At 52.9% G+C, this 13,822-nt stretch overlaps 1 protein-coding gene across 1 annotated transcript in view; it reads right to left on the reverse strand.

The window, feature by feature from the left end:
• The window catches only part of ANKFY1 (ankyrin repeat and FYVE domain containing 1), a 64,308-nt gene that overhangs the window by 18,935 nt on the left and 31,551 nt on the right, over positions 1-13,822 (reverse strand). Inside the window, exons 7-12 of the mRNA XM_029928750.1 lie at positions 10,996-11,119; positions 10,734-10,883; positions 9,436-9,601; positions 4,398-4,602; positions 3,136-3,204; positions 2,730-2,929 (exon numbers count right to left, since the gene is read on the reverse strand). Coding sequence (XP_029784610.1) covers positions 2,730-2,929; positions 3,136-3,204; positions 4,398-4,602; positions 9,436-9,601; positions 10,734-10,883; positions 10,996-11,119 — 914 coding nt within the window. The remainder of the gene's footprint in view (positions 1-2,729; positions 2,930-3,135; positions 3,205-4,397; positions 4,603-9,435; positions 9,602-10,733; positions 10,884-10,995; positions 11,120-13,822) is intronic.

Below are 13,822 nucleotides of genomic sequence, written 5' to 3' on the forward strand. Positions count from 1 at the left end.
ATACTGTTTTTCCTTCTCCCTCAGACAGGGACTCCACCCCAGCCACGCGCCACCCTGACTAGAGACCCGAATGGGCGCCGGGGAGCCGTTCAGGCGCACACAAGACGTAAACATGGGTCTCCCCACCCAACAAAGATGCCCTTCTACTACCCAAACGTTACAGAAATGCTGAGAATCAGTGGACGGAGGCTATTCTATGTATAGAACGAGCAAGACAGTGGATAAACCCTTAATCACAATAAAGAATGTCAAAATGTCCCAAACACTGGCAGGCCAAGCAGTCCAAAAGTCAGTAAGTTACTGTGCGTGACTTACACAGCATGATCTACAAAGAGAACGGTGTGCCCCACAAGGAAACGATGAACATTCATTTCAAGTACATATCAAGCTTTTACAAAAACCAGATCTGCAGGAACTAACATTCAAGTCCTAAATATCAAAGAACCAATTTCTTATATAATGCAACACTCCGATTAAATCAGAAATCGGTAGGACGCCTGGAAGGCTGAGCTGGTTGAGCGTCCGACCGCAGCTCAGGTCATGATCTCACGATTTGTGGGTTCGAGCCCCGCATCGGCCTCTGTGCTGACAGCTCAGAGCCTGGAGCCTGCCTCAGATTCTGTGCCTCCCTCTCTCTCTGCCCCTTCGCCCCCCTCTGAAAAATAAGTAAACTTTTAAAGAATCTGTAATTTGACCTTTATTTAAAATTTTAACTTCTTTTAAGAGAAGGGCTGTTTAATACCTTTCTTGGCCAGTTTCCCCTCACCAGTGGAACCTGCCCATGCTTCCTACATTGCAATACTGAGTACAGTGGGATCCTTCTCCTTAAAATGTCCCCATATTTTATTTAGTCACGTCAAGGAAACATTCACATTAGAACAGTGGTTCTCAAAGTGTGGTCTCAGGATTCCTGGGGCTCTGCGTGTCTTTCAGGGGGTCCGTGAGGTCGAAACTATTTTCATAACAACAGTCCTTGCTGCGTGCTTGTCTCCCTGCACCGGCATCTGCAATGATACGCTCACACCGGGGCCTGAACGCAGGGAAAGGCGGCAGCGCAGCAGCCAGCCCCTGGGCGGCTTCGCCACGCACCCCGTCAGAGAGAGCAGTTTCACTTAGGGTGGTCCTTGACGAAGCACTGAAAATCACTACATTTCTTCAGTTTCAACAACGAGTACTTGTCTTTACAATTCCCTGTGACACGATCACGATGGGGCCGGAGCGGCACTGGCCCGTGTGCAGAGGCGCAGGACTCTCGAGGAAAAGCCCGGAAGCCGCGCCCAGGCTGCGCCCCAGCTTCCTGACAGAGCGGCTGATGAGTGAACCATGCCTGTCCACGTGGGAGTACCAGACACGTTCCCGAAAACGAACAAAGTGCGCTTTTCTCTTTGAGGAAACAATTGGCAATATTGTACCAAATGATAAAATTTGATCTTGCAAGTGAATACTAGAATTTTGGAAAACTTTTATCCAGAACTGCTCGTTTGACAGCTTCTCCACTGGGAAACTTTTCTGATGAGATGGGTGGTGATATTAATAACTGTGATGCAAAAATAAACATTTGGAAGATTTGTCTAGGTCAGCAGACTGGTATTTTTCAACTAATTAGGTCATGATGTTATAAAATCGCATATGGAGAAAAGGTCCATCGAAAGGATTTTCTAACCTAAGAGTCACAGAAGTCATTAACAGGGTTCCAAACTCCACACTGCAGCCAGCAGCGCACCCACGTGGCGGGGCTCCGTTTGCTTCAGAATCAAAAAAACCATCCACAATTACCTGACGCTAAACATGCCAGCCTTTTCCCACTACATTAACTGTGGGAGAGCGTGTTTTCTTCACATATTTTGCCCAAAAGCACACACGTCAAAAGGCTGAATAGATGCAGATATAAGAAGCCAGTCACTGTTTCGTTTTGAACATTAGTCTTCATAAAAAATACTATATGCTAAGCATATGATAGTTGATTCTTTTATTTAATTAAAACATCTTCTAAAAATTTCTCAGTTTTGGGGTGTTGGGGTGGCTCAGCTGTTTGAGTGTCAACTTCAGCTTGGGTCATGATCTCACAGTTCATGGGTTCGAGCCCTACGTTGGGCTCTGTGCTGCCAGCTCAGAGCCTGGAGCTGCTTCTGAGTCTGTGTGTCCCTCTGTCCCTCCCCTGTTGATAATCTGTCTCTGTCTCTCAAAAATAAGTAAATGTAAAAAAAAATTTTTTTTAATTTTTTGTTTTAATTTCTAACATGTTAAATACCAAAGCTACAATTCACCAAAACCAAAGCTCTTTGGAATATAATTTTTAAAACTATAAAAGGAGTTCTGAGACTCACCGCAGCAAATACATGGAAGCATTTCTGCTTAACAGACCTGGAGTCTGGCTAAACTTCGTTTATTTTTTAATTTTATCTATTTGCTTTTTTTGAGAAAGAGTGTAGGCAGGAGAGGGGCATAGAGGGAGACAGAATCGGAAGCAGCTCCAGGCTCTGAGCTATAAGGACAGGGCCCAGCACGGGGCTCGAACCCACGACCGTGAGATCCTGATCTGAGCTGGAGGCACCCTGGCTAAACTTCTTAAAGCACAAGATTCAGCAAAAATCACTCGGGCTCTCCCTGCGGGCGCGCACAACCTAACTGTCACGACAGCACGCCGCCCCGCTCGTGGCCGAAGTGCTGGCCTGACGCCTCGAGGCCCCTCCAGACCTGCGCCCAGCCCTCGGGGGCCCGCGCTCTACCTGTCACGGCGTCGGGCGCGTTGGTGTCACTGCCGCGCTGGATGAGTCTCGCCGCAAAGCTGTTTTCATCAAACGACGTCCCGTTCAGCACCGGGAGGTCCTCGAAGGGGTTCACCGAGCGGTCGGGAGACACCGTGACGTACTGCACCGCGAGCCACAGGGCGGTGCTGCCCTCGTGGTCCTTCAGCTCCAGGTCCAGCCTGAAAGACGGCAGCAAACGTCACCTCCTCCGGACGCCGTTCTGCCAACAGCCTCATTCTCTCTTCAGACACATTCTGAACGACAACTTTTTATTTTACTTTTACTTATTAAAACCCACAACGGTAAAAGATAGGCACTTTAGGAGGATCATGTTTCACTTGCAACCCCGCCTCCCTGCTGTTTTCTCAATGCCGAGAGTGCGTACCGTTTGCACTGCAGCAGCTGACTGAACACGAGTTCGTTCCTGGCCACGATGCACAAATGTAAGGGGGTCCTACGGGCGAAAAAGAAGAGGGGTGAACCCAGAAATGGCTCCATGCAGGAGAACCCCAGGCCGGATCACCACCAGCAAGAACCCCACATTCCCGCAACAGCGTCTCCTTGTGCCTGGCAAACGGCCTTCCAAAATCACGACTAAGTATCAAAGAATGAAAATGGTTTTGCTTCTGTGTTACCATTTAGTCAGCGGCCAAAAGAACAAGGATCAACAGAAGGAAGAGACAGAAAACACCTTCCCATTAAGTGCTGACGCTCCCTCCCTACCCGTGTTCGCACAGCAGCAGTTCCTAGCACACGTACGCGTGTTTCCCCACCTACCCTCCACAATTCTGAAAGTGACGCCTTTCTTCCTGTAACTCTGTTCTACTCAAGCACAGAGTGGCAACTGGCCAGAATCCCAGGCAGGGACAGATTAAAGTGGCTTCTATTTAGCCCTCAAGGGCCCTGAAGGGGACCCACTGCCGGCACCCATCCCAGAGGTCCGGCCACCAGAGTTGCTTCAGCTGGGGAAGTCAACTTAAAGCATCAACAGAAGAAAAAGAGGATACAGTAATTTGGGGAAACAGAGTAAGTATCAAACGATACTGAGAGCGCACGGAGACCCACGTTACTGGAGCGCGAGATGCGTCACACACATTTTCCTTTCTGACAACTGTGGGGGGCTGGGTTCTCTTGTGAGAAGTTTTTCAAAGGTACAAAACACTGAGCCACGACTTGTTGGCAGTCCCCTTTTGTGTCTCCCACCCCGCTGCCCCAAAGACATGCAGCCCCTTTGTAGACTGCCTTCCATCGACTCCCTCTCTCAGACTCTAACGCACAGGAATCTTCGACTGGCAGGAGACAGGACGCTCGCTGTGTGCCGGCAGGAGGCAGATGTGCGTACCCTCCGAGGCCCTCCCCCTGCCAGCTCTGACACTGGTGCCGGCAGAGACCGCCCACAGAGGAGGAGGACCAGTGGCCCCTGCAAAGGGACAGAACCTGCCTGCAAATCCATGGACGTCAGTTCCTAGCCTGGAAACGATGTCCCCAGACACCTCTGGGCTCCGTCGAGCCTCCCCTTTGCCTAACAGGCCAATGTCTGTGACCTCAATGAAAACCAGACTGAATAACGAGCCATCTGCCAGTCACGTGCAGCCATAAACTACCGTTCTAGAAACAGCGCTCAGAGCAGTGGGCGGACCCACTTACCTGCCCTTGCTATCTTGCATGTTGGGGTTGGCACCGGCCTGCAGGAGGGCCTCTGCGATCTGGGCCATCTCGGACATCACGTCCGCAGAGTGCTTCTTGGAACTGTACAACGCCACAAGGTGCAATGGCGTCTCCTGGGCCCCCAACGTAGCAGCATTGACAAGGGCCCCGTTCTTAATGAGGAACGTGGCAGCAAAGAGATCTCCTTGAAAAGAAAGAACAGAAATAAAGGTGACGCAGGACAACACCAGGGCGAGCTATTCTGGCCGACGCTTCCTCAGAAAGTCAGGAACTGCAGACAGAGAAGGACAACGGGGCGCGGCTAAGCGGAGCCTTGGGAACCCTGCACGTGGAGACACGCCGTCAAGATCACGGAGCCTCACGCCTCAACTTCCGATGACCTGCTGTCTCTTCAGAAAATAAGGCACGAAGAGCAACGCCTCCTAAGACCACGAACCACGAGCAGGGAGGTCGTCCAGGCACACATGCACCCTGCTTGCGCCGAGGCTTCGGTCTAGCTGCCGGGGGCCGATGGCTTCTTCTGGGGCCTCCAGGCAGCACCCCCGATGAGGTCACTGCAGGGAAGTCTTCAAAACCAACCCCGGCCCCAGAAGGGCCAGATCTAACTTCCGGGCAGGCCGCAGCACGTGGCGAAGCCAGGCCAAGGGCTCCCCTGGGACTCAGAGGGACTTCCTGTAGATCCTGTCTCCACTTTACCTACAGGATGAGTTTCGTCCAAATCAAATCCTCCTTCAGCTGAAGATCCCCAAAGCGCAGAACAACCCCCAGGGTCCTCTCGCGCCGGGACGGCCTCGGCGCTGAAGTCGGCTGGCATCCCGGCTGGGACACCAGGCTGTCTGTCAAAGGTGCCACGGGGCTTCCTTTACTACACAGATGGTTGGCAGTGGCGCTCCTTCCAGTTTATCTGTTTTTGTCTCTGCAGCCAGACTCATTCACCTGCTCCCGAATCCATGCGTGCTGCAGATGTGGGCTCCTGTGAATCGCAACTTCCACATGACGATTTTCTCTCACAAAGTCACTCACGAGAGGTCTTCTTTTGGGTCTGGCAACACCATTCCTCTTCTGCAGTGACACTTCCGTGTCTCAGCATCCAGCATTTCTGGAGTGGCAAAGCCTCTGTGTTCTCAAAGCCTCAAGTCTCTGTGTTCCTAAGGTCATTTTCTTCTGCATGTAGGGGTTCCCTCTGGCTTTCAGGGGACACGGAGTTTCAAAATCATCTAGTTTTCAGCACATCTGCTCTGTACCTTCTTCCAAGGGCCCGATTTGCCGGAGAAGGGGAGCGCTGGTGTGGAGGTGCTGAGGCGGCCACACGCCCCGCAGATGCTGACCCGTCCACGTCTGATTTATCCTTGCAACCGCCCTGGTCTCATACAAAACACGCACCAGGGACATGTGAGGGAAGAAAACCAACTGACTGGCTCCGACTCCAATCCATTAGGACTTCAGGTAACTTAAGGCTTCTCTAACGAGCCCCTTCTTCTGCCCCCCGTTTTTTCCTGGGCTCTGGGGGAAAGCGCGATCTTGACCAGCTTCACACACAAAGGACCACAGAGCAGACTTCTTCACAACAGGACACGGGGAGAGGTCTGAGAGTCACAGGTACTCCTGACGTCTGGGCCAGAGAGGGCTGGGCCTTCGCTGCTCGTACATACACACGCACGGGGGCTGCCGGGAAGCGCCCCACAGGGATTCAGGCTCCGTCAGAATGTACACAAATATTAACAGAATACGATATCCTAGAGAAAGCTGCTTATATTCTGGAAGTTGGGACAGAGGGACTTGCAATGAAAAGACCAATGTACACGACACTGGGGGAGAAGTATGGCATTTTCACACCTTTCAGATCAGCACAGATTCCAAACTACGAGAGAAGCACAGTAAAGCTAAAGCCAGACAGGCTGATGGAAACCGTACAGTACACAGCGGAAGGCCAGCCGGGGAAGCGCGCCCTGCGAAACCCGGTCCAGGCCGCCGACGGGCAGTGGGGCTGGGCAATTAAACCCCCCAAAACCCGCCTTGTATCTTAAGCCTTCTTAAAAGAATGAAAACTTTTAGATTAGACTTATTTATTAATAAGAGCCAACTTTTTTTTACACATACAAATATATGCAGATAAATACATACACCCCTGCCCCCCCAAGTTATTTAGGAATTACTGGAAAGTGAAAATCCGTGATTTTTACATGAAAAGAAAGTCAGCCACTGGGCACTTGGCCGAGAGGGAAAAGGACAGGGAACAGTGAGCAGAACAGAGGAGGTGTAGGCAGCACCAACGGCACCATGGATAAAGTTTCTGTCAGTAAGAAAACTTCTAAAACATCTGAGGAAGAGTTCCATCAAAAACATTTAAAATAAAAACCGTCTGGCGCTTACAAGCTAGCTCCTCCGTCAGCCCAGCTTGCTCGCAGAGCCCAGGACGCCAGGTGTCCTGGGCTGTCGTCCACATGGACATGCGCCCAACAACACCAACACCGAACTGAACTCCGCATCAACGTCTCCTTCAGCGCGGCTTCCCGGCCGGAGCCGTGTGCAGGGAGGGGGCCCAGGCTCCTGCGGGGTTCACACGGACGGCCTGGCGCCGCGCCTCGGGGAGGCCCCACCGTGCAAGGCCTGCAGGCAGGGACACAGGAGGCCCACTTAGAGGCCCACGGACTGGCGCTGACTCTTTTTTTTTTTAATGTTTGTTTCTTTTCAGAGAGAGAGAGAGAGAGACAAAACGCGCAAGGGAAGGGCAGAGAAAGAAGGAGACACGGAGTGTGAATTGGGCTACAGGCTCCAAGCTGTCAGCACAGAGCCTGATGCCGGGCTCGAACCCACGAACCGTGAGATCATGATCTGAGCCAAAGTCTGCCGCCTAACCAACCGAGCCACCCAGGCACCCCATAACCAGTGCTGATTCTTAGAAGGTCAAGGCTGATGTTAAGCAGCAAGGATTCACCTTCTGGCCCAGACCCGGCTCATCGGAGGCAGCGGCCACCCTCCAGCCCCGGGTGCCTCCACGGCGTCGTCCACAGACACCGGCTGCCCACTTCACACCGGCGCACATCCCAGCAGGCGTCCGGAACCAGACCCGTATCTCACACAGCAAAGCTCTTCACGCAAATGATAACGAACGTACAGGAAGGTTGACAGTTAAATGTGACTACGTGACTCAATTCAATCGTTTAGGAAGGTCCACGGGCTGACAGCTGGAGCTGAGGGAGGAACAGGGAAAGCCCTCCCTCAGGAACGGGAGCTGGTCCCGGTGCGCCAGTGCAGGGCTGACCTACCCTCTGGCAGGACAGTGCTGTGCGTGCTGGGAACACTGGAACCCCGCACATGAGGAAAAGGACACCCAGAGGGGACCAAGCGACCTGTCCAAGGCCACCGAATAAGCACACGAGCCAGGACTGAAACCCTGGCCCACCCAAGATCCAACACCAGTGCCCTGCTGAGCATGCCATGCCCCACTGCCCAGAGCTGGCCGCTGCCAGGCCACCAGACCCACACTGTCCTGGCAGGCATGCGGGCAGCTGACCAATTCAGAGTGGAAGATTCATCACCTGAAAATAAGCATCAAAATGCACTGCCAATTCTTGGCAACTCTCATAACTAAGCGATCACCAAAATATCTTGTCAAAGATCTTTGCTTTTTCATTGCACATAAAAATTTAACTCCCTAAGAGAAAAGAAGCATAATTCTTAAGACCGTTTTGTGTTTTTTTAGTAACAAGTACATTTCTTTCCAAAATAAACATCTCGGACACTACACAGCTGGAAAAACTACTTCCCCACGTGGTGGGAACTCTTCCCACTGTCCATGCCCCCGGTGCGCTAAGTACCCAACGGCTCTGCAAAGTGCAGGCTGGCGCCTGGGAAATGCACCTGCTCTCCACGCGGCATATTCCCAGGACTTCCTCCCGCCGTGAGCCGCGTCTTCCCCTCCGTCAGCCCGCAAGCTGATGCTCTAACGCAGGGCTTTGAGGCATAGTTACATTAAATCCTCTGCCCAAAAAGAATGAAGCCATGGCTGCCACAGGGCCGTCTTTGAAGAAACTAGGAGCCCCCTGTGAACATGTATGATGGTGGCACAAAAACGACAGCACATACGGAAGAATGGCAGCACGCATGCGTGCACGCGGACGGGAGGGCCACCACCACAGATACAGGAGTGACGGCGCCCTAGCACAGGAATGGTGTAGCGACAAAGCACAGGACTAACGACGGGCACATAACTGGAAGCGTGAACACACAGGATGAAGACGTGGGGAAACCAGTACACTCTGTGTTGCCGTCCCCACGTGAACACCGAGTCCGCTATCCCGCCACCAGAGGACGACGTGGCGCCGGGGAAAGGTCTCACTCCACGCGGGGGCTCTGCCTCTAGGCAGCCTCCCATTCTGTCAAAACTGATGACCACAAAGGAGAGTCGACCAGGATCCATTTGGGACTTAAGAATTCATAAGGCCGTGGAAAAAATAAGACAAAAAAGACCAGTATTCTTTCTCCTTTGTGAAGTTAACTAGGAGTAAAGTGTTCTGATCTGCAGTCTGTCACTTCGATATTCCTCCCACTATTCACAACAATATGCTCAAAATATAGCTACGATTTCACCTAACCTTCCTACGACGGAATGAAACTTTATCACTTTGCCATGAGAAGTCTACGCTGGACAAGTGAAAACTCTGCATCCAAGCCTCTGTTTAAACGTGTGTGGTTCTGAGCTTTCCCTCTCTTCCGGCCGCGAGCACAACCCCTAGCGCCGTCCTGGAGAAGCGATACACTGAATCAGCAAACGCGCCTACAAGGAACGGGCCCCCCGGAGGCGCGCTCTCTCTGGGGCGCAGCTGACACCAGGAGAGCCCAAGAAACGAGGCGCGGCCACGGCTTCCGCTCCCCACCGGCCACCGACTACGTCACATGCAGATGGAAGCGGCATTTCAGAAGGTGGCCAACAGGGGCAGAGGCCCCAAGAACTACCGGGATTAAAGTAAAACTGCTCGCAGAGAGAGACGCAAAAACTACCGCTTCTTCCTACCTCTTTGGATGCCTTTGTGCAACAGGCTCCAGCCGTTCCTGTCCGCCATGTCCACATCGGCTCGGTGACTGACCAGCGTGGCGGCGATGCTCTCCAGTCGCCGCGACAGGGCCAAGTCTAAGGGGAGGTCTCCGTTATGGTCCGCTTCATTCAGCTTCCCCGGGAGCTGCACAGGGAAGTGTGTAATCAGCACCCCGCTGGCAGAGAACACGGCCGGTTCTGATGTCTCCCCAATGGGCTAAGAGCCAAATTTTAATGCGGTTTACTTTCCAAATTCCACTGAACTGACAACCTTCTCCTAGGCCTCTGAAGTTCATACGCCTTTCAGGGAGCACAGAATCAGCAGAGGTCACAGAGCAGACACAAACACCACGGAAGACAAGGCAGGGAGGGGCAAGAGGGAAAGGCAGACCGTGTGGAAGCGGCGCAGAGGACGGGGCGGTGGCGCAGAGAAGAGGTGGAACGGCCACCGTGTTCATCAGACACTGTGGCTTCGTCCGGAACTCCCCTCGCAGGGACAGCGCCCAGGAGAAAGCCCACCGCGTCCCACTGCACCTCCTCACGGGGCATCGAAGTCCGCAGAGGAACAGCTCCACGCCCCAACCCCTGGACGCTGCATCATCATCCACAACAAAAGGGGACTTTGTAGATGTCGCTAAGATTGAAGACCTTGAGGTAGGGATCACATCCCAGGTTACCTGTCTAATCATGTGTCCTGAACAGTGAAAGCGGGAAGCAAAGGGCAGGTGAGATGTGACCGGAGGACCGGGTGCACTGCCCCTGGCCCTGAAGACGGAGGGACGTGGTGGCCTCCAGAAGCCAAGACAGTCCCCAGGTAGGAGCCAGCTGGTCCTATAACCACAAGGAAGTGAATTCTGCTGACACGCCAAACGATCAGGAAATGGACCGTCCCCTAGAGCAGGAGTGCTGACATCCAGAGTTGAGACAGGTGATGCCCGGACTGGACTTTCAACCCATGACACCTCCAGGGAACATATCTGTGCTGTCCTTAGCCACAAGGGCAACAAAAGAAAAATGAAAGCAGATTTTGGTACCCGGAAGTCAGGTACTGCTGTCGCAACGACCTAGAAACGTGGAAGTGGGCGATGGGTAGAGGCTGCGAGAATTCTGCGCGGCCGAGCACAAACAGCTGACCGCCCCGAAGCCACTCCTGGGAGACGCGTGCCCATCAGAGACTGTGCCGCTGCGGGCTCAGAGGGCGTGAGGGGCGTCGAGAGAGAAACGAGGGACATGGCTTTCAGAAAACGTAGGAAAAACAGAAAACGCAGCGAGAGTACCTGTGAGTCCATCTCAATTAGATAGAGGAAGACCACGTCCTCTCTCTCGACTTTGATGGCCTTATGCAACGGGTACTCAGTCTTGGATTTGATCATTTTGTACAACAACTGGGCACTCATGCTGCTGAAGTCCTCCTTCCGCAGGTCGTCCTGAGGACAGAGGGCAGCGCAAAGTAGAACAGACCCCACACACCAACGGCCACAACGGGCGTTCTGACGTCCCGTGAGGGCGCTCTGTCACGGGCGTCGGTCTCGCACCCACCCAGTGACTGGCGATGATCTCCGCACAGTAGTTCATCAGCGTGCCGGCGCCCAGCTCCTCCGCCGTCTGATAGAAGCGAATACAGTTCCTGACGTTCACCAGAGACATGACACCCTTCTCACATCTGCAAAAGAGTATTAGTAACAAACAGTGTCATGGGGACAAAAAGGTTTGTAAGTTAATTAGCCAAAGCTGTAATCCGTGTCCTGGCCGCCTCTGTCCAATAACACTGAAGTACAAGGAGAAGCAGAGGAGGTGTGTACGTTACAGCTGAGCGACCGCACCTCAGTGTACCAGACTCTCCTGTCACACTGACTGTTCTGGTCAGAACCAAAATACCCTCTAAATAGTGAACCCTCACCCCCAACTGCCTCAAGAGTAATGCCATGGAGCTCATGGGTCCCACACGGGCACCTGCAACATCACACACCATGGGTCAGTTACTGCTTTGATATTTACCTGTACGGACCAGTGTGCAGCTCCCACGAGCACATCTCTGCTACACAACCAGCGAGACTTAGAGTGAACTTCGAACGCGAGCTCTAGGCCTCGAAAAGGATCTCCTGAAAGTACCCCTCCCAGAGGGGAACTTTATGGTATGTGAATGATCCCTTCATAAAGCTGCTTTTTAAAACCCCACTCAGGGGAGCCTGGGGGCTCAGCCGGTTAGGCGTCCGGCTTTGGCTCAGGTCATGATCTCACGTTCGTGGGTTCGAGCCCCACGTCAGGTTCTGTGCTGACAGCTCAGAGCCCGGAGCCTGCTTCGGATTCTGTGTCTCCCTCTCTCTGACCCTCCCCTGCTCGTGCTCTCTCTCTCAAAAATAAATAAAAAACATTAAAAAATTTTTAAATAATAATAATAAATAAACAAACAATATAATAAAACCCCACTTAAAAATGGATCATGAAGGGGTCCCTTGGGGGGCTCAGTTCATTATGCATCCAGCTCTTGATTTCAGCTCCAGCCATGATCTCGTGGTTTGTGAGTCCGAGCCCCAGGTCAGGTTCTGCACCTCTAGTACAGACCCTACTTGGGATTCTCTCTCTCTTTGCCCCTCCCACCGCCATGTACATGCTCACTCTGTCTCCCAAAAATAAATATATACTGAAGAAAAAAATAGATCTTGTATATAGACAACTGAGTTTCCTCCAGTACAACTGAGGGCACGCAGAGAACACTGCAGTATGCACACAGTACATGCATAGTACACACACACGGTATACAGGCAGCACACAGCGCACACGTAGTATACAGGCAGCACACACATAGTACACTCAGTGCACACAGCACACGCACAGTATACAGGCAGCACACACAGTACACACAGTTACACGCAGCGCACCCACAGCACACACGCAGGACCGCCCCACCACTCCGGGAAACTGCAGCAAGCCCCCACAGAGCCGGGCCTGGGGGGTAAGGAGGCCGGCGCCAGGGCCCTTGCACCCTCTTGCCTGCATATCTGCCTACAAATCAGGGTCTGACACGCCACTGTTTCTTCGTCTGTCCTGCTGTCCCCACGGAAACCTTTTCTGACCACGAGGGCGGCGCTGAGAGCACTGAGCTGTGAGGTGAGAAAGACCTGACCCCACTGAACTTTGGAGGCCGAACGCCACGAACTCCCAGCGCCCTGGTCTCCTCCACAGCGTCGTAGGACAGTGGGCGAGTTCAGAGGCTCAGAGGATCTCTCTGTGGTTTTCCAGGAGAAGGAGCAGCACGGAACGGGCCGGAGGCCCTTCTCAAGGCAGCGCCGTGACCACTCACACGACTGGCCTCGGTACTCCAGGGGCCGGCCGGCCGGCACAGAGTCTCACACGACAGGCGCGGTGTGGCCACAGAGGGAGGGAAGGATGAGGAACAATCTCGAGTCCAGCAGTCAACACAGGGGCCTGTTTCACTCCAAGACCAATGCTTAAGCTCTTTGTTTCTAAGTGACACAGATGACTTGGTATAAAGAAGTGTCTCCCACTGGGTACTTGCAAACCAAACCGTTACAGCATCTAAACAAGTGACCGCGAGGAGCCCGCAGGCTGCTTCCTGAGCCTCCAGGCCCCGTCACGCCGCGTCTGCCCGCGCCTGCTGCACCGCAGCAAGGTGTCACCGCATCACGGCGTCCTGCCTGTGAAGCAGAGCGCTCCGGGGCAAAGGCCTCCGCGTCGCACGTGGGGAACCAGCCGATTGCACGGGGGCAAGTAACCCTGCACGGCCGGTCCACGCCCTGCCTCAGGGCGCACGCGCGTCTGCAGAGCCCTTTGCAAAGCACTTTTACAGACAAATGCCGAGTCTGAAAATCCTGCTCTCCTTTCTATCGCCAACTGACATTTGGATCGAGAGTCCACTGTGCTCCATCGACGCTGGAGGTCCCTTACCACCGGCAGACGCTCCCTGGCTCGTCGGACCTGCGGAAGGCCAGCCTCTCCGTGGGCGGCCGAGAGCCCGTGCCCGACACTATTCACGCCACTACAGACCACGTCCTCTTACTTAAAAGTTAATTTTCTCAACGCATGTTTTCTCTTTCAGAAGTACCAAGGCCGACTTTCCTCCAAAGGAATTTTGTTGTTGTTAATAGTGTTTTTCAATTTAGAACACAGAAAACGATACAGATACAGAAAAACAAATAATGTTTAAAGTAAAATCAAGCATATATGTTAGCTCACAAAACTCCTGTCTAGTTTCGGTTCCCCTCCCCTGTGCACAAACAGGAGCCGTGGAAAAGTCAGTGACAGGAGAAACAACAAAACATTAAATCTGGCTGAATTACAGATGACTTACGCTTTTTCCTTTGTATCATTCTATAGTTTCCAAACGTTACACACGGAGCTTGTA

The sequence above is a fragment of the Suricata suricatta genome, chromosome 17 (genome assembly GCF_006229205.1).
Source record: "Suricata suricatta isolate VVHF042 chromosome 17, meerkat_22Aug2017_6uvM2_HiC, whole genome shotgun sequence".
NCBI classification, from domain to species: Eukaryota; Metazoa; Chordata; class Mammalia; order Carnivora; family Herpestidae; genus Suricata; species Suricata suricatta.